At 37.7% G+C, this 21,183-nt stretch overlaps 1 protein-coding gene across 3 annotated transcripts in view; it reads left to right on the forward strand.

The window, feature by feature from the left end:
• Nucleotides 1-21,183, forward strand: part of LOC107590992 (VPS10 domain-containing receptor SorCS2-like) — a 172,458-nt gene that overhangs the window by 142,205 nt on the left and 9,070 nt on the right. For all 3 annotated transcript variants that reach the window (XM_016279969.1, XM_016279970.1, XM_016279971.1), the window contains exons 4-17: nt 310-474; nt 1,371-1,444; nt 3,983-4,047; nt 5,233-5,351; nt 7,655-7,744; nt 12,825-13,004; nt 13,409-13,555; nt 15,304-15,406; nt 16,832-16,908; nt 17,316-17,407; nt 18,254-18,361; nt 19,408-19,528; nt 19,834-19,967; nt 20,137-20,265. In XM_016279969.1, coding sequence (XP_016135455.1) covers nt 310-474; nt 1,371-1,444; nt 3,983-4,047; nt 5,233-5,351; nt 7,655-7,744; nt 12,825-13,004; nt 13,409-13,555; nt 15,304-15,406; nt 16,832-16,908; nt 17,316-17,407; nt 18,254-18,361; nt 19,408-19,528; nt 19,834-19,967; nt 20,137-20,265 — 1,604 coding nt within the window. The remainder of the gene's footprint in view (nt 1-309; nt 475-1,370; nt 1,445-3,982; nt 4,048-5,232; nt 5,352-7,654; nt 7,745-12,824; nt 13,005-13,408; nt 13,556-15,303; nt 15,407-16,831; nt 16,909-17,315; nt 17,408-18,253; nt 18,362-19,407; nt 19,529-19,833; nt 19,968-20,136; nt 20,266-21,183) is intronic.

Raw genomic sequence — 21,183 nt, forward strand, 5'->3', positions numbered from 1 at the left:
ATATATATATATGGAGGAAATGCACCTTAAATATTGCACAAAAAATATTTTATATTGCACATATAAAAATCAAATATTGCACATTCCTTTATTAAAATATTAAATATTAATATAAAATATTTATTATAAAATATATTTGTGCAATATTTAAATATTGCACAAAAATACTTTATATTGCGTATATAATATAAAATTAAAGATACTTTAATAAAAGGTTTCACTCAGTAAACAATGCTTTACTGTCTAATATGTGTAAACTAACGGACATACATCTTGACATGCAGTCACTGAAGACATTGTGTTTTTTAGGTGATCTTGGTGAGCTCCAGCATCAATGAACGTGACCAGATGCTCTTCATCAGCACAGATGAGGGTTCATCCTTCCAACGGCAGCCTGTCTCCTTCACCGTGGATACACTCCTTTTCCATCCATCTGAGGAAGACAAACTTTTGGCTTACAGCAAGGAGGCGAAGGTCAGTGATGAAAGTGTTGGCCAACACAGATTAATGCAGTCGAGTAAATGACTATTAATGACACCAATTGAAGTCAGTGTTTTTTTGGCAGCTCCAAACCGGTTGCTCACAAGATCATAATGTGTCTTAATTCCAGCTGCATGTTTGTAGCTTTTCTTGTCAGGCTCAACTGCCTGAATTAGTCTTTGTAGCTTTTTCAGTATTAATGATTTAGGTCTCGGCTGAACACCTTGACCAACTGTTCTCAACACATTTCTCACCCAGCTTTGTTTATGGCTCTGCCTTTTGCTCTCTAGCATATTGGCATCCTCATTATTAGAGTTATGAGCAGCACTGTTTGGCCTTCAGGCCATGGTTGTCTCTCGCTAAAGAGCATGTTTACATTGTTAACGGCTGAGCGAGCAACGAGGCAAGATCTCTGTGTGTGTGTGTGTGTGTGTGTGTGTTTGCGCGTGTGTGTTTATGTGCGGTTGATGAATTGCTAAAACCCCTAGACACTGCTTGCAATACTCTGCATTTATCATCTCTGAGTTTAAATGGGAAAGACCATGAAAAGTGTGTATTTGTCTGTGTGTATTGTTATGGTGCAGTTTGGTGGGTATTTTCCATGCAAGTGGTGATCAATATAATCTCATTATAGGGATGATCAATTGGGGACAGATGCATACACACAAACACACACTCAACATATGTGATTTTAATTGGTATATATGGACAGTTTTCCACAACCTAATCGTTATACAGTATGCAAGGAATCGCTCATCTAATTCTCATGATCCTGAGAATTTGCAAAGTGTGCTTTAATCTAATCCAGCCTAAAAATCAATGTTATGACCAGTGCTTCAAGCATGCAGTGACAGTAAATAATGATTTATTCGTCTTTCTTTGTTTTTCAGCTGTATATCTCCACCGATCTGGGTCACAAATGGACTCTGCTACAGGAGCGTGTTACTAAAGACAGAGTTTTCTGGTGATTTTTTTTTCTAAATTCATCCTACAATACTTAAAGGAACCTCATGTTGTTTCAAACCTGTATGACTTTCTTCTGTGGAAAAAACATCTACTGTGGGGGTGAGGGGCTGTAAAGCTTCACACAAAAAAACATTTCAAAGGTGGTCTGTAAGTAAAGATGACTAAAATATGAGCTGTTATTCACTTAAAATGTTGATTGGCGACCATGGTCACCATTTACTTTCATTGGAAAACAGCAGCATTGACATTCTGCTAAAAATAACTTATTTTGTATTCCACAGAAGAAAGTAAGTCTGGGTGTCAGTACTGGTTTGTTTTACTTTACATTGCCCTCTGAGACTTTCTTTTTAATCTTTTCCCCCTCTCCGTTCCCTCCTTCTCTTCTTCCACCTTCTTAGTGGAATTCAACCCCTTCTTTTATTTTCCATTCCTTCGCTCCCTGGTTATGGTTCACTGCTATCACAGCTGGGATTGAAATCCTGTACAGAAGTGATTTATTTCTCCACCCCAACCAGTCTTTCTGTCTGACCCTCTCTTTCTCTTTTTTGATCTCTCTTTCCTGATCTTTTGCTCCCTTCTGCTTGCGTGCCATCCTCCCAGTGCACTTTACCAGATTCACAAGATGCGATATAGAATTCTGTATAGTTTGTCTGTGGTTGATTGTGATAAAAGATGAAAAAGTCAGCTCCCTGTCAGCATCTGCCATAATAAACCCCATCCAGCACATGTTTTATTTGGCTGGAGGTTTTACAATGACACTGTAAATCTGAAGCTGTTTTTACTCGATTCCTCAGCAGCAGGGGGTTTGATAAGGGTTGTACCCCTTCCCTCTCTACTGTCTCCAAACCTCTTTAAAACATCTCAGAGAATTGCCTCAGAAGACGTGACAGAATCAGTTCATAGTGAGGGTTGTGGCTCTCTCGTCCTCCCCGTCTGCTTCCTCGCTCATAAAACAAAAGAAGGGGAGGTCTGGGAGAAGAGAGCATAAATCAGCGTGGCTTTAATGGACAGGGATGCTGTCTGGGAGGGTGGTCCGTACCGTGTGGTCAGGAGAGGAGTCTTGAGCTCATTGCAACTTATTATGTGATGTTGAGACATGACGGTCAAGTAATCCGCTATAAATCAATGTAGAGCTAGATTATGTAGCTATTATGCTGTTGTAAATATTTACATGTCATAAAGCATTGATTTAGAAATATCACAGGCATTTAGAACAATTATCTCCAGCTGAAATGCTGAAAAGCACACTGTCAGATATAGACATTAAAACTCTTGTTTTTTCCCCCAAACTAGCACAAACCTCGCCCAGGAGCCAATTCTAAAGATTTCATTGATCTTGTCAATCAAAGTCCTGATTGCCCACACAGAGCTGAAACAACAACAAACCCCCGACCTAAACCCAAATCTTAACCATTAGCAGGACATCCCATTCCTAACAGATCGGATTCATCAGTGTAATTGGTTCCACTTTATTTTATGTGGCCTTAACTACTAGGTACTTATGTCAAAAAATAAGTACAATGTACTTATTGTGTTCATATTGTATTGCAAAACACTTCTGCTACTATTGAGGTGGGATACGGGTAAGTTTAGGGACAGGTTTGGTGGTATGGGTAGGTTTAAGGGTGGGTTGAAGTGTAAGGGATGGGTCAACAGTGTAATTTTAAATGTAATTACAGAAATGAATTACAGATGTAATTACATGCATGTAGTTTTTAAATATTACATATTAATAATATATTAATAGTACAATGTAAAAACATGTATGTAGATGATAAGTGCATTGTATTAATGATTAATTTAAATGGAAGCGCATAATAGTTAAGGCCCCCTAATATAAAGTGGGACAGTGTAATTTCTGAACTCTGAATGAAATACCTTAAGTCTGAACTTTTTGTGACAGCTAACTGAGTGATTGAGTTGACCAATAAAAACTGCTGTGGAAGGAATTTGGAACTTAATTGGTTTGGGGGAAAATCATGCAAAACAACACACACATTCTTAAAAGGTTCTGTTAATTTCCTGCTTGTTAAAATGCTTGTAAAATAATGTAGGTTTTGTGCAGGTTTACTGAGCTAGAACTTCCCTGAGCAGTATAGTAACCTCCAAACAATTGTGTTTAACACAACTAGACAAAAGACAGCAAGCTGTCTGCATTCCTTGAAACCAAGGACTTTCTATGTGTCTGTATGGTTGAGAAGGTTCTGCTGAGGGAATGTTTTAAAGGGATAGTTACTCCAAAAATGACATCCATTCTGTCATTTATTTACCCACAATTATTTCACTTTTTTCTTCTGTGGAACAGAAAATGTCAAATTCTGAAAAGTGTCACTGTTTTTGTGTGTGATTACAAGCATTAACGCTTCAAAGCTTTCCATTTTTTGTAAAATCAAGTCATTGGAACAACATGAAGGTGAGCAGATGCAGAAAGAATTGCAATTTTGGAGTGAACTATCCCTTTAAGATGTCCTTCTGTGTGTGAGTCGGTCTTGTTTGTTCCTCTCAATGTGTTGCTAAACTGTATGCTTTGTTTAAGGGCCGTTACGGGGGCGGATGTGGATCCTGATTTGGTTCATATGGAGATTCAAGACATCGGTGGTGGTAAGGGAGCTCATGTGTTTATAGAACAGTGCATTTCAATTCAATTTTACATACTGTATCAAACCACTGCGAACAAACCTCTTTCAGAGAAATTCCTCCTGGCTGAGCTGTTTTGTAAGGCTTGTGTGTTTGTGTGTGTGAAAGAGACCAGGCGTACAGATACAAACTGTTGCACAGAGCTCTATCACACTCAAGCCAGTGAAGGTTAAACGCTGCCTGACAGTCACATTGCAACCTACAAACACATACACTCAACCCCTAAGGGAGGTGAGAGATGTGTCTAACTAGTATAAAAATCACACTGGACACACAAATCAAGCCGTTCTTCTGATAAATGAACTTTCAGTTGTGGTTTTACTCTTTATCTGTTGGGCTTGTGTCACACTGACAGATGCAGACCTCAAGTGTTTTTTCTTCAGCTCAGTGGCTCCTTCAACCTCTCATAGGATGTGCTGTGTGTGTGTGTGCGTGTGTGTGTGTGTGCACGTCTGACCTTGTGTGACAGAAGACAGAAGCAAAGCGCTCAGCCATTCTAATTGCTTTTTAATGAATTTCTCTGCTGTACTGCTTTGATTAACCATTCGTCCTCTTCAGTGAAGTAGTCTGCCCATTTGTTTGCCTAAAATTAATAACAAAAAATAAAACCACAGAGAATGAGAGGAAACAACATTATGAGAATAGCAATTAAGTTCCCCACTTTGATATGTAACATTTGGCCATGATTTTTGGAGTATGCATTCTCCTCTAATATTTTCATCATTTTCCAAATGGTTGTCATTTTTTATGCACGTTTGGAGAATTGATGAGTGTGTGTGTGTGTGTGTGTGTGTGTGTGTTTTGTAGAGGTTGCTGAGCCAGCTATTGTGTGAGATTCTAAACAGAAAGGCCATTGCTACAGGGCACCTCGGCACTGTTTTCCCATAATTAATTTTCTGCCATTCTGGAGCTAAGCAATGTGCCCAGTGAGGATCAGCTTCAGCTAATTTTATTAAGAGCTCCATGTGTTTTTTTTTTTTGCAGATATCTTTCACTCCATTCACCTTTGGAATGGCTTCCAAACACTCACTTACAAAAGCTGTATGATCAGACATAGAAATGAAATTCCTTTCAAAGTTTTGAAAGTCAAATTGTTACCTTCACTTTTCCTCTAACCCTTTTATGTGTGTGTTTTCTGTCTTTCACCAGGATACCTTTATGTGACATGTCTCATACAAAATTGCTCTGATAAAATGGTGACAGCACAGTTCTTGGGGAAGATTGACCACAATTCCCTCTCAGTGCAAGATGAATACATATTTGTGAAGGTAAAATGATGTGTTGCATATCCTTTACATATGATGTATGTACATATTTATTCAGAGAGATCCATTCAGACATTAGAGAGTTTAGCAGATTATCACCGTATATATTATATATTATATATACACTATACACTAATATCAAAAATTCAAGGTCAGTAAGTTTTTTTTTAACGTTGTCCCTTATGCTCACCAAATCTGTAGTTATCAAAAATAAATTAATATTGTGAAATATTATTACAATATCATTACAATTACCATTTTAATATATCTTAAAATTTTACTCCAGTCTTCAGTGATGCATGATGTTTTATTCCAATATGCTGATTTGATGTTCAAGAAATGTTTCTTTTTATCATCAATTTTGAAAATGTTGCTGCTTAGTATTTTTGTAGAAGTATATTGTTCAGGATTCTTTGAATATTTTTGATGAAAATTCAAAGTAACAGCTTTTATTTGATATACAATATAAATTGCTTTACTGTCACTTCTGATAAACACAATGCTTTACTGGCACTTTTAACCAGGTAAAATCAACCCTGGTCAGGGTCTTGTATTTCCTTAAAAGGGTTTATTTTGTGATAATGATCGTCTGAATGCACATCACTTCACTGAATGTCACTTATTACAAGACTGCTTGCCAGATAAATAAATGGACTTTGAGTTTTTATTAACTAACACAGCTATATACTGTAGGGAATCTGTTGCCAGGGACAACAGTCAGTTACACAGTTTAATAATTCAAAAATAATAATGATTCATAATTCAAAAATAACTATGTTATGATTGACCAATCAGAATAAAGTGTGTATATATATACACATATGGCAGAGCGAGGACCATGCTGCTGCAGGTCTCTAGGTGTTTAACCAACATTAAAAGCATGAACATCAGTTAACCTTGTTACTTTGTTTGATATAAAAAAAAAACTGATAAGTGTTAGACCTGTTAGTCCTCATGGCCAGTTCACAGCTCAGTGAATGCTTTTAGAAGTGCAGTCCTGGGATTTCCTTTAACAGCGTGACAGTTCATTTTCACATGTAAAGGCTGATGACGTCTCTCATCTCCAAAGCAAATACTGCCACAGCTGTGTTAGCATTTTAGATGCTGGGATATTTTCAGGCTTTTATTTTGCTTTTGAGGAAAATTTCTCACATTAGGGTACTGAAGTGAACAATAGGCCCAATTAAGATGCAATGCAAGAATTGATACATTTGTTTACACATTGCTTGTCAGGATATAGGCCTACATAATATACATACACACACACATATATATATATATATATATATATATATACAGTGGGTACGGAAAGTATTCAGACCCCCTTAAATTTTTCACTCTTTGTTATATTGCAGCCTTTTGCTAAAATCATTTAAGTTCATTTTTTTCCTCATATATATATATATATATATATATATATATATAGTTTTGTCAATATTGTGGGCATACTGCGTATTAGCTTAATTTTGGTAACATTTAACAATAATTTTAGTCTCACATTCTTTATTTTGAACTACAGTATTGTTTTTCCCTTATATCCCTGTTTAAATTGTATTCCTTTTTTCTGATCTTTTATAATTAGCCAATGCCTCAAGGACATTTGCTCGTTCTATATTAATTTCTCTCAATCTCCCCCACCACCCATCTCCCTCACTTGCTCAGTTGCTTTTAGAAGGTATTGTAGCTGTTGAAAAGGAATTTAGATATGCCCTTGAGAAACAGGACTACAGTGTGTGAAATGTTTGTGTTTGGTCAGAGTCATGCTGTTTCAGACTGGACACAATTTATGTGAACCATAGAGACCAACAGACAGAGCTTTTGATTCAGTGCTAGTAGAGACTGAAGTGAAGTGACTTGTGGCCAAGTATGGTGACCCATACTCGGAATTAGTGCTCTGCATTTATCCCATCCAAAGTGCACACACACAGCAGTGAACACACACCCGGAGCAGTGGGTAGCCATTTATGCTGCGGCACCCGGGGAGCAGTGTGGTATTGAAGGTGGGAGAGAGCTCTGTACATTCACTCCCCCCACCTACAATCCCTGCCGGTATGAGACTCGAACCCGCAGCCTTTTGGGTTACGAGTCCGACTCTCTAACTATTAGGCCACGACTGCCCCACGACTGAATCTGTTGGGATAATAGTAGCTTTCATTGTGAACATTCTCAACATTGTGAATTGAGATGGCAAAGAAGAATAGGACATTGAGAGTGGTTTGTCTCAAAATTGCTGACAGTGAAGACAAGACCCCATCATTGGGATAGTGAAATAAAAACACACTGTCTTTCTTTCTTTTTCTTTTTAGGTAACTACAGGAAATCGAACCAAGTATTACGTCTCATATCGAAGGAATGAATTTGTTCAGATGAGATTCCCTAAATATGCCCTTCCAAAGGTACGGTCCTCAGAAATGTGGCTGTAAAATGACCAATATTTACTCTGAAATCACTTTTGAGTGCAATTTTGGGTTGTAGTCTTTGCCAAAAAAAAACATTTTTTGTATGTTTAAAATGTTTTATAGTGTACAAGAAACTTTTTGTGCTAAACATACTGCAATGCAAACTGATATTTAATATTGTGTTTCTATATTGTTTGTTTACAATATTGTTTTAACTTTCTGCTATTTAATCTTATTCAATCACAACACCATAAATTAAACAGTATCACACATATTAAGACACATATCTGTTTTTTTAATAAAACTAACACCACAATTACACAAGAGGGATATTCCTTTTAAATAGCAGTTCAATAAACAAATTAATATTTAAGAGGTTAATATTAAGTAGCTTTGAGTGACACATTATTGCCAGTATATTGTTGCTGCACAAAAGAAAATAGGACTACAAAGTAAAAGCAGAATTAACGTAGCAGTGGTGTTCCGTTCCTGAATAAATCAGTGTTTTTAAACAAATTGGTTAAGTAAGTGATTCAATGGCTGAATCATAAAGACAGTTGTTTGTTTAATTGCTGAATGAATCACTGAGTTTGAGCAAATCGGTTAAATGAATAATTCAATGACTCACTTATAAAGACAGTCACTTGTTGCCACCTACTGGTGTACTGGTGTAACCTGCAGTAATAGTCACTGAAAAATACCCACAACTAATGCACAGACTGTCCACGTGTCCAAAACTGGCAAACACAGACAAACGTAGGGGAAAAAACAGTGACACTGGAGTATAAATGTTAAAAATGCTAAGATTAAGTTTGGTGCTTTTTACTATAGCAGCATCATGTGCATGTTTAGTTTTGTGTTTTAAGTTACTGCTGTTTTTGTCATGACCTATGTACTAAATGTGAGTTACTGTTTGAAGGTGGTTATTGTTCTTTTATCATCTGCAGCTGTTGTGGATTTCACTTTAAAGCCGGAGACTGACTATGACATATTGCAGCAATATGTATGAACTGAAGAGCACAGTTGGTGTCTAGCATTGAAACACTACACTACTACAACCCAGATGTGGGTTTAACTTACTGAGGAGCCGTGATGTATGACAGTAATATGCCGGCGAATGAAGACAGCTGGCTAAGGGTTACAGCTGATGACTGACCAGGCTGTCTGTGGCTCTAACCCAAGGGAGTGCTTCAGTAAAATGCTGGCTGACTGTAATTGAATAACATTGATTGGAGTGGAGGCCAGAGGGGCCTGCTTCATGTATATTTCACCCTCAGAGGGAGGCAGGGAAAGGAGAGAGACTGTAGGGCAGCTGCTGTCAATGGCATTTGTAACTGTGCCAACCACTGATTCACTGTGACAGAGTGAAAGAGAGAGAGAGAAAAGTGTAAGAGAAGAGTACTACTAAGAAAGATGCCCCAGATTACCAGGCATTCGCCTTAATGGCAAAAGATAAAAGCTTTGATTTAATTACTGTAGAAGTTGAACATGCTATATATTCATTCGCTCAGTGCCTTCAAGTGAACATGCAAGGGTTTTTGTGACTATTTAGAACGGATATATTTATCATTTCCCTTTGTGGTGTCATTTTGTGGGTTAAAGCATTATTGGTGTTTTTCCCCTCTCTAGACCCTCTTTGCTCTGCTCTTTTAGTTGCTTGTCGCTTGACTGAGCAGATAGGTCAAATTTTAGACACCCGGTTCAAGAACCCAGAAGAGAGCAGGAGTGTGTGAGAGAGGTGGGGTTGGCTGATGTTGTGCCCATATTTTCCACAGTGAATAATTGAAAACCTTTTGAAAAATGCAAAACCCAATTCCAGTATGCAGTCTCAGATCTCTCCTGAAGTTCCTTTCTTTACGTTATGGATTAATCATGGTCCATGGCTCCAGTGGGACGAATTGTTTGTTGTAACACACCTAGGGTACTAAATGGCTAAGTGCCACTTCTCTTTCTTTTTTTTCCCTTTCAACCTTTGTCTTTCTGATTTTAAAGCTCTTCTCAACTGATTTTTGTTTGTTTATTGTTTTAGAAATTTGCATGAAGTAAAGCTTGCTATATCTGAAGAAAATGAAGGGGGGGGGGGGGGGGGAGTGTTCACCCAAAAATGAATATTGTATCATCATTTACTCACCGTCATGTAGTTCCAAACCTGCATGTCTTGATACCTGTGGAACACAGAAAGGTTGATTAAATGATGCCAGAATTTTCAGTTTTGGGTTGTCTGTCCCTTTAAAGAAAAAGTGTGCCAGTCTGTTTTAGGAGTGAATCAGCCCATCTTAAATGAACAAATAACATTATCATGTCAAATTTCTGTAGACAGATTTCAATCAACTTGATCTCCAATCATTAAGTGCACTTGAGAAACGACGCTATTCTGAAAAAATTAACTTTGTAACGCATCTGTCATTTTTCAAGCCTGCTTTAAATGTTTCAGCTTAGATAAATGTTGGTATTTTAATCCAACTGCAATCGCCCCTGAACCACACAAAATCACTTAAAAAGGCCCGGTGTTCTTTTACTTGAAGCAGACTGTGAATAGAAACAATACTATTGATTTTGGCCAATTAAGACCTGTTTCTCCGCTTCAAGAATGAAACCGCATGACCAGAATTCAAATGCACCACTATTGGAGCACAATGAATCCACCAGGCACAGAGAAAAAGCAAAAACTTCTGCTGTGTTAATAATAATGTGCCATTTCATTTCTTTCTTTCTTTTTTTCTATACAGATTTCCTGTCTTTCCATCCATCCATTCGTACTGTTACCTATCCCATCCTTCTTAGACACTGAGTCAGCCTGCTGATAATGCACTCAGGGATTGTGGCTGTAGGCAGAGACACAAATGTTTCGCAGCTGTGTCATGGCTGATAGGGGTCCTGTGCCTGCTGTCAGAGACAGATGGATAGTGCTGTCTTAAGTTCTGATAGTGCTGTTATCAGTACTGGGGACCTGAGTGTCCTGTCACACAGTATGATAGACAAAGACAGGACCTATCCAGCCAGTAGAATGTAAGACTTAAAAAGAAAACGCAAGTGCTTCACCTATAGCTTCCTGTTCTGTTGTTCTTGTTGCTGTTTGTGTGCTTGTTTAGATGATCTTATAATCCACGTTTAAAACTTCCACTCTCTCCAGGGGAACTTTCAGCAGCTGAGTTTCACAGCGATGACTTCATTGTCTTGTGTAAGCCTTGGTGGGAAGATGACCTCATCGTTAAAATTTTAATGCACAACTAACTAAAAGATGATGAGCTGTTCATATTTGACTTCAAATCAACAGCCAAGAATTACATTGCCGTTCTAGACAAGAGACGTGTTCAGTACTATCTCCAAATCTGATCGAAAAATCACATAGCAAACGTAAAAGCAATCAATCAGCTATTACGATTTGTGATTGCTTGTCTCCAGATGTCATCATGAACCTCCTGACAACTAAGGATGGTAAAAGGGTAAATTCGATTTGAAATAATGTCTGTAAAAGCCATGTACACATTTGCAGTCCCCTCTATATAAGAGCTTCTCTGAAATTAAATATTTGCATTCATTTCATCAGAATAGCCTAAGCCTTCTGGGGAAATTGGTACTTTTCAGAAGTGTTTGTGTGTGGATATAGAAAGATATTTTAGGAAGGAAGCGAACACAGGGATGAAACAGGATTAGAAGTCTCTATAACAGTGAGTTGGAAGAGTTGTTCATGAAGTTTTTTTTTTAAACTTTCTTTAAGCCAAGACTTTCCAAGTTGGGTCATTGATCATAATAAGCTGAAATTGTGAATGTTGATGGTACCATTTAGTTTACATGCATTTTGTGTTTTGATGAAAAATAGTGATAAATCTTGCCAGAAAACAACTCATTTAGGCGGGTTATGAGGATACAGACCAGACCACATTTTCCGTCATGCTCTGTGGCACCACAAGAATTATAAAATAGACAGATGCAGCGTCGGTTATACAACTAATGTGCATCATTATGTTGCATTAGAAAAGCCTCCTGTCTTTTTGGGAAGTGAAAAACACAGAGAAATATGAAATTGTCTGGCTATTTAATTCTAACAAAAAAATATTTTTAATTCTGACTGAAATTATTTGAATCATGTCATAATAATTGACTTTAATGAAGCTGATATAAAGACATACACTATTTATACTGCACATGTAGCATGGATATATTACTCAGAAAGCCTCTTTATCATTCTTTATATAGAAGCTGCATGTACAGTAAAGATACGTTGGTCCATATGCACATGCACACACACAAGTAGTTACAGATGCTTCTTTAAGTGTGTTGCTTTATCCTTATCTTCCCTATTCCATCCTATAATTCCCAGAGTAAACAGGTGTTGTGTAACTGACCTCTCACAGAGGGGGCTCAGTGCCTCTAAACTGCTGTTAGTGGGACATAAGTGAGAAATAGCCTTAGAATTTGGTCTCTGAAGTACATTAAAGCTGCACAGCCCTTCAGGGACTTTGCTAGCTCTTCACTTAAGTTCTTATGAATGAATTCAGCTGGGGGCTTGAGCTTGTACCCTTCATCTTTGTGCCTAAATTAATGCGACCCACTTTCACTTTATCGGGAAGAACAACATGGTGACAAACTCCCCCGTCCTGACCCAGTCATTGCCACAGCGCCCGGCTGTATGCATCTAAGCTACCAAAACTGAGGAGCTTAATGTTGATTCGGTATTCTTTTAAGGGCAAATCAGAAGAGCTAATTATAGGATGGATTCATTAATTGTTCATGCTTTCATTTAATCTAAATCTCTCCCTACACAGTTCCTGTTCCAACTCAGTTCTTCACAGCAGCTCAAAATAAACTTTTAATTTCAAAGCAACTAAATATAATCACCATGGATTCATATTTGTGGTTGTTTTATGTAAGCACAAGTGAAAGCGTTCAGCTTTTCTATCTCTCTTCACACAAAGACACAAGCCCGAACGAATCATGATGTTAATTAGTTGTACCTGCTGAGAAAACTGAAACTGTCATTTCCATTGAACTTATTTCACTTTTATCTTTACATGAGGTTCTAATCTTCTTGTGTGGTTTCTTTCTGCTGCTCTGTTTTTGTCTTTCTGTGCAGGATGTGCAAATTGTGAGTACAGATGAGAATCAGGTATTCCTGGCTCTGCAGGAGTGGTATCAAACAGACACGTACAACCTCTACCAGTCAGATCCACAAGGAGTCTATTACTCCATTGTGTTGGAGAACGTCCGCAGCACCAAGCAGCCTGAAGAGAATGTCCTGATCGACATCCTAGAGGTCAGCATTTCACCTCACAATGTGCTTGTGTAAAACAAGGCAGTGTGGGCTTCACATCCTACCTTCTGCATAATGAACTAAACATAGTTTAACTTTTGTAAAGTTCACATTGTTAGAGACCTTTACCTATAACACACACACATAAAACTGAAGTGTGACTGCTTGTGAACTAGTAACTCTGCCTTCACGCATTGCCAGCAGCATGTTTAAATAAATGAGTGATTCTAGAAAGCTGATGTTCCTGTGCTACTGAAGCAAGTTTGATCTAACACATTGGAGAGTTTCTTAGACAGTTGTGACTTTGCCATAGTTTGACTTGCTAGTAATATTTTACAGCTTCTTTACAGGATTTGGGAGATACTGAGGAATATCACATCCTTTGGTTGTGTGTGTATGTTTTTCAGGTTCGTGGCATCAAGGGCGTATTCTTAGCCAATCAAAAAATAGATGGAAAAGTGATGACTCTCATTACCTACAACAAAGGCAGAGACTGGGAACCACTGGCTCCTCCCACAACTGATATGAATGGCAAACCTGCCAGCTGCAAGCAGGTAAATATGCCTGTTCATTCCTTAATCCAGCTTTTCAGATGGTCTTTTGCATTTCTATGTATCTATCAGTGCTAAATTAATTTTAGTCTTGCTTTCGCGCCCATTTTTTTTTTTTGAAAAGTTAAGCAGAATAATGACTGTTTTTTTGTCATTATTTTTAAGCCCCTTTTTACCTTTCAGTTAATACTTTGATTTCCCAAACATATTACTTACATATGATATTTATAAATATAGTACCGTGCAAACATTTGTGGTTAGTAAGATATTTTTTAGAACAAAAAAAATTGAAATCTTTTTATTAATACCTTTATTCAGCAAGAATTCAGGTAATCAAAAGTGACAGTAAAAACTTACATTGTTGCAAAAAATTTCTATTTCAAATGCTGTTCTTTTGAACTTTATATTTATCAAAGATTCCTGAAAAATGTATAACATTTACATACGTTTATATTAAGCTGCACAATTGTTTTCAATACTGATAACAATAAGAAATGTTTCTTGAGCACCGAATCAGTATATTACAATGGTTTCTGAAGGATCATGTGACACTAAAGACTGGATTAATGACTGCAGAAAATTCAGCTTTGCTATCAAAGGAATAAATTACATTTTAAAAGATTAAAATAGGAAAATTTTAATAAAATTCACAATATTCCTCTTTTACAGTATTTTTGCTCAAATAAAAGCAGTTTTTGTAAGCAAAAGACATTTCTTTCAAAAACATGAAAAAACTCTTACAGACCCCTTTTAAATAGAAGTGTACATAACATACCCACAAACTAAAAGCTACAATGCAGACCTTGATTTAAATATACAGTAATTGTGCAGATGTCGTTCATTGCATAGTCATACTAACAAAATCGTGACTTTATTTCACTATGCATCTACAGATATATATCCAGCCCACACTCTGCTTTTTTCCTGTTCAGAATGATTGTACCGCAACTGTCTCACAGACACAGACGTGAAGTCATTGACCCCTAGATCTGACTCATCTTCCGCTGTTTGTGGTTGAGGGTTGGTGTGCAGAGCAGGCATTGGTTCTGCTGCTGTCTCATTAGACAAAAAAGAAAAAACGATCTGAATCATCAATCCACACACACACACAGCTAGAGATGATATATATCATTATAAATGCCCATTTTAAACACTGTGACTGGTAGCTGGCCATTAATTAAGACACAGATATGGTTTCTGGCATACATGAGACAAGACAAGACTAGATATAAATCACAAGTTGAAAGGACATGTATCGACTTCTCTCTCCTTTCCTGCCTGTCTAGCCAACCCTTCTCACATCTTCATCTCCCAGCCGTCCGTTTGACATGTCTTTTTTCTCATTGTTCTCTTCTCCTCCTCATTTATCAACACTCTCTCTTCCTTCCTCTCTCATTTTTTTGTCATTTTTACTGCTCTTCTTATTTTTTATTGCCACCCTGTTGAGGTTTTTGGCACCTTAAATATGCTTTAAATTCATGCTCTGATTCATCTTTTATCCGGAACATTATGTAGTACGACTTGTGAAGTGATTTTAAATTATGGGCTGCTTACTGTAGAACTTAGACTGTTATTTGTGTGTGTTAATGCAAGGTGGTTTTGTGTGTTTGTCAGAGAGTCTAGATTTTCTACTAAGTGCACACCTTATGTAAAGCACTGGTTGGTGGTATATCTATTGGGTAATAATCACCAAAGTACAAAAAAAAAAAAGTAAAGTAAAAATTTTTCTTTGCCTCTGTTCCTCATCCTAGCCTGACTGTCACCTCCATCTCCACCTGCGCTGGGCTGACAACCCTTATGTATCTGGAACAGTCCACACTAAAGATTCTGCCCCAGGCCTCATAATGGGTGCAGGTCAGTTTTCATGACCACTGTTACACATCAGCACTGTCACCATGAAGCTCTGTACTCCTTTTCAATTTCAAGAGCTAATTATATTCCAGATCCAAATCTGCACTACTGCATGCTTAGGGAAACTGTGATAGTGTGTACAAAGAAAAGAAAAAAAGGAAAGGAATGCTGAGAAATATTTTAGGAGGGAAAAATTAATGTGATGTACCATTTTTGAGTGTTGTGCACTGCCATTGAGCCCACACTGAGGCACAAAAGGAGGCAGGCACAGATATATGAAATATTTGCTCATTATTGCCACAGGGTTCATGGGGAATTGAAGAAGACAATACATTAATGTTCTTGAATCCAAGGCTAGAGCTATTGCCAGTTCACAAGGTCATTAAGTCTGTCCATTCCCTCAGGGTTACAGACATATAACATACACACACACACACACAGTGAGTACGTTTACATGGACAACAATACTCCAATTTTAATACAATTAAGAGATTTTTGATTACCTTAATCCGGCTAAAGTCATATTCGAAGTAAACAGAAATCGAATGAAGACATGGAGTATTCCTATTTTAGTCGCATTACTGAAGTGCAGTATAGACATGCACACACCTTAATCAAATTTTGCGACAGGATACACACACACGGCAGTGCTCAACCATTTGACAGCAAATAAAAGAGCTTTAACACCCGCCGTCGTCTGTATGCACGTACAAATAATTAACTGCACTTGAAGCTTTCTGTAAATTAAAAATGAAACACCCAAAACTGTACATGGCATCATCACGAAGACAAACTATATGTTTATACGTGAAATTCTGGAGGGGATGTCGGATGGCGTCACGTGGGGTCGTAATGACGTGCCATTAATCGAACTATGTATAACATGTAAAGCAGGAACATGAAAGGCATATTCTAAAAGCAACTCATGTAAACACTATAATCATAATATTGGCTTATTTAGAATAAGGTAAATAATTCGATTACTGATGTCCATGTAAACGTAGTCAGTGTCACAGTGACTTGTTCAATCTTGACTTATTTCTCTTACTAACAAACACATGAGCAGTCTCCGGTTTTAAACACATTGAAGCTTGTTCTCACCATATAAATGTACATGTACATACACTGCACAAAATGAGCACAGAGTCTCCATCAAAATCCTGCTTTCTCTTGCTATTATTGTGCACTTCCTCAGTAAAATGTTCAGCTCTAACTAGTTCCCAGCCTTTGATCCACAATAGCCTCCAGTTTTCTCGCAGTTTCATTCTTTTTATATGCAACTCGCTCACGACTACTCCTCCTTCTCTCTTAAAATTAAACAAAGTGAGGAAATTGCTGCTTCGCCTCAAGTTAAAAAGAAGAAAATTAAAGATGCTCTCTCCCTCTTTGTATTTATGTGGAGATATTCTGTGTGTATCTTCTCTTCAGGTAACCTCGGGTCTCAGCTGGTTGAATATAAAGAGGAGATGTACATCACCTCAGACTGTGGCAAGACCTGGAGACAGGTGAGAATGAACACAGAAAAGACACTAATGGTCTGCGAATGTGTTTTACAATGACTTTTCGGTGTCAGAAAAATGCTTCATTATAGCTTCTTCTGTGACTTGTCACAACTCTTTAGGTTTGCTCTTTGTATTTAACACCCACCTTTCCCAACAGACTTGGTTCGGTTTGCTCGTTGAATTCAGATCTCTGTTCCTCTTGTTCCCATTCTGCTCAATTTCATTTGACACCCTCTCATTTGCTGCTGTTTCAGCGCTCAGTATGTAGCAGTCTTAATGTCCTTTCAATGATTTTGGAGATTGTTGCTGCCTCTCATTTCCTCAGCTCTATTTTCCCTAATAACATTAAATCTTGATTATGACAATTATGAAGATGAACTTCAAGAGATTATTTCATTTGCTCACTGTAGGTTTTTGAAGAAGAGCATCACATTCTTTATCTGGATCATGGCGGTGTCATTGTGGCCATCAAGGACACCTCAATCCCTTTAAAAATACTCAAGTAAGTTCAGTTTTTTTTTCTGTAATGTGATTGTGATGTCTGGACATCATTTGTAAGTGTTCAAAGTCAAAAACTCAAATGTACCCAGTTGCTGACATGACAAAGACTGACAGTAGAAAGAGAAACTTGAGTAGTGAACACTGTAAACGGTCAGACCAGTATGAAAAACAGGAATTCAAGACTTCCCTCCCTGGCTTTTGCTGACCTGATTGTGCTGGTTTTGAGTGAGCGCTTTAAGAAGGGCTCTTCAGACCACCCTGAGTTCCCGAGCAGCCTGAATCTCTTCCTTTGCACTCTCTTAAAGACAGCTCTTTACCCATATTATATGAAGTGATTCACATACTAGATATCGAGTTCACCTTGCTTCACAAATGTGCGTAAAGAGGAGACCTATGAAGATCAAAGAGAAAATCATTACCATCTCTCACATAAGCCTTGAAGCCTTTCATCGGCATTGAGTCTTGGCAGTACAAACACAGCTTCTGTCAGGATAAAACTAAGAGCTTGTAGTGCTTACGCTGGCTTGTAGCCTACAACCTCTCATGTTCACACTGTGGGAATCAACGCCGACAGAGTGATTTTTCTGCTGACAGTATGTTCAGAATTTTTATAAAGAGAGGAATGAATGTATCGCATGTATAATTAATTAAAATAATTTTTGAAATGTGTAAACTGTTTCACGTTTAACTAAAATACACGTCTTCACTCAAAGCAGACTTGTAATAGGTCATAGCATATATAATATACAACTTTAATAAAATATAACTAAAATATAATATACAACTTTTTTAAATGCATGGTGGTGAGTACTGCTAATACAACATCAAAACAAATATTTTATCTTAGGTTCAGCACAGATGAAGGACGAACATGGAGCATCCACAACTTCACCAGTACTTCTGTATTTGTGGATGGACTTTTGAGCGAACCTGGAGATGAGACGCTGGTTATGACGTGAGTATGAGACCTCTGAAAATTTAACAGGAGTTACTAGTCCACTAGGGATAGGTGATCAAAAATGAACATTATTTTACTCACCTTCATGTTTCAAATGCACAACAGAGAAAGAGTTTTTTTTTCTTTCCATACAATGAAAATCAAAATGTTCATACTGACTGAGGTATGTTGTTTTGGACACCACTGCCTTTGATTGTATGGAGAGAAAAAAACAATCATACAGTTTTGGAACAATATGAGAGTACAGTATATGATCTTCATTTTTCTGTGAACTATCCATTTAAGACAGTTTTAGGACAATTTTATTATTTTGGAGTACTATTTTGGTTCCTGTTTTGGTTTTACTTGGCCTTAGTACATACAGTAATATAAATTTTCTTTTCCTTTCGTTCAGTCATTTTGTTTGTGCTGTTTGAGCATAATCTCGACGTGAAACGGTTAGGCATTTTGCTATCAGGCCTTTAGTCAATCACGAGCTGAATATTCATTGTAGAACCACATTGAACTGAAGGAAGTGTATTTATAAAATTGGACATATTGGACATCTCAGATATGAGTGATATGCCATATGATCAAAGCATTTTGAATTGTTCGTGACACTTGTGCACTGAGTTCTATGAAACGCAGATACAGGGTTCCACCTTGTGGTGGTGAACAGTGATTTATTTGAGATTAAGTGAAGAGCATCTTTCCATAGACCCCAAACAGCAGGTGGTCTCTGTATTATAAAGAGGCTGCCCTTTTGATAAAGGCAATGTGAAATTCAAAGGCCTTAATTAAAGAGGCCCCCGCTCATTAGAAACACACTGCTGATGAGCGAGGTCATGTGTCTGTCCTCTCGCTTGCTCCGTTCCCAAAATGCGTAATTGGGTAGAGAATGTGTTGTGACGTGAAGTCAAGGTTACACTCCAATGGTCTCGCTTTTTTGGTGAAAGGGATGAATGGCTTTTGTCTTGATGGATAATCGGATGTTTATGGATGGAGGGATGGATTAATGGACAGGTCGAAGGCTTATGTTTATTTATGCTTGCTGATGTGGACAGGGTATTTGGCCACATAAGTTACCGTTCGGATTGGGAGCTGGTGAAGGTGGATTTCCGACAGTCGTTTCCCAGGCAGTGCACAGAAGCTGATTATGACTCCTGGAAACTCACTGACCTACAGGTAATATCAGGCTGTTTTTCTGGCCTCCCACTCAGCAGTAAAGTTACAGCATGTTCAAAAACAATAAAGGTTGAACCAAAGTGCTGTACAGCTCATTGAAACTCATGAGACGAAAATAAGGAAGCAGATATAAAGACTATTAAAAAAACAAAAACAAAATAATATTATTAAACAGACATATTTTTTTCAGCAAAAACATTTTCAGCAGTACATTTGAACTCTTCTGTTATGGAAATAAATGTACATTTAGGTTGTGAATCAGTTTACTATTTAAATGGAGACTCATGACAGGTTTTCTCCCACAGGGAGAGAAATGCATCATGGGCCAGGAGCGAATGTACAGGAGGAGGAAAGAGTCATCGTTCTGCATTAAAGGGAAGAGCTATACATCAGCTTTAACAGATAAACCATGCCAGTGCACAGAGAAAGACTTTGCCTGGTACGAAATAGAGAGATAACCTTTGCACATTTCAAGCCAATTGCAATTATACACAGATGCCTTTGCTGTAACAGGCACTCTTAACTTCACTTTCACACCCCAGTGCAGTGCACTGTGAATTAGATCAGGGGCTAAAAATAGAGCTTTACGTCTCTCTGTGTGTTCTCAGTGACTACGGCTTTGAGCGTGCTCCCAGCCTCCGGTTAGAGGGGGATCGCTGTTATCCTGACTTCTGGCATGATCCTGACGCTCCACCTGAAAACTGCCACTTAGGACACAGCTACAAGTCCAGCACAGGGTAATACTGAATGCTGAACATTAAGAAATGCAGGGCATAACCACTACACTTATTAAATGTGTCAGTTTTTACACTGAGCAAGCACAGTAAATGCCACTCATGCATATCATAGACACTTTAGATGAGCACACAAGCTTTGTTCAGACAGGCAGATAAAATGAGTACCACGTCCACATGTCTTTTGAAATCAGATCTTTTTTGGAATGTGTCTTAGTCTGAATTGTCAGATCAGATTTTCATCATTCAGGTCAACACACATGTAATGTCATAATGATCGTGCACAATATTACCTGAAGCTATGTCCAGAAACACTCATTTTGTCCCATATCTGCTTAAGTTGGATACAAACCTCCACTTGGTTTCAAGTGAGAATACTATCTCAACATCCGTTTATGAGCACTATTCATTTATAACACATATATAGCTAAGTTTTTCATGATGTACACTATAGTCTCCAGGCTCACAGTGATTCAGACACCAATATTTTAATGATTCTAAAAAGATGAATCACTCTTTGGCCAACTGAGATTCCGCTATGAAGGTTAGGATCGTGATTTTTTAGTAGTACTACTGTATATCAGCACCATTCGTTATTTTCTTTTGGCTTTTGATAGTGTTTGGACCCATCATGTCCGGATAGCAAACTATCACTATGTAGTGCATAGTGAATGAATGTGCATGATTGTTACTTATGTTGTGCTTCATGAACACTGTGATAGACTTGAGCAGAGGCAAAATGTTCAGTTTTCCAACCTCTGTTTCCATTTTGACAATACTCTTACTGACATTATTACTATAGCAACCAAAGCAGATAGACTGTATGCAGGATTGACTAGATTTAACAAACAGATCAGATTTCATTGCTTTCAAACTATTAATCAAAAAAAATGTGTGTGCATCAAGGCCATACTGAGCTGT

This window comes from Sinocyclocheilus grahami, unplaced genomic scaffold (assembly GCF_001515645.1).
Source record: "Sinocyclocheilus grahami isolate Dianchi unplaced genomic scaffold, SAMN03320097.WGS_v1.1 scaffold136.1, whole genome shotgun sequence".
In the NCBI taxonomy this organism is placed as follows: Eukaryota; Metazoa; Chordata; class Actinopteri; order Cypriniformes; family Cyprinidae; genus Sinocyclocheilus; species Sinocyclocheilus grahami.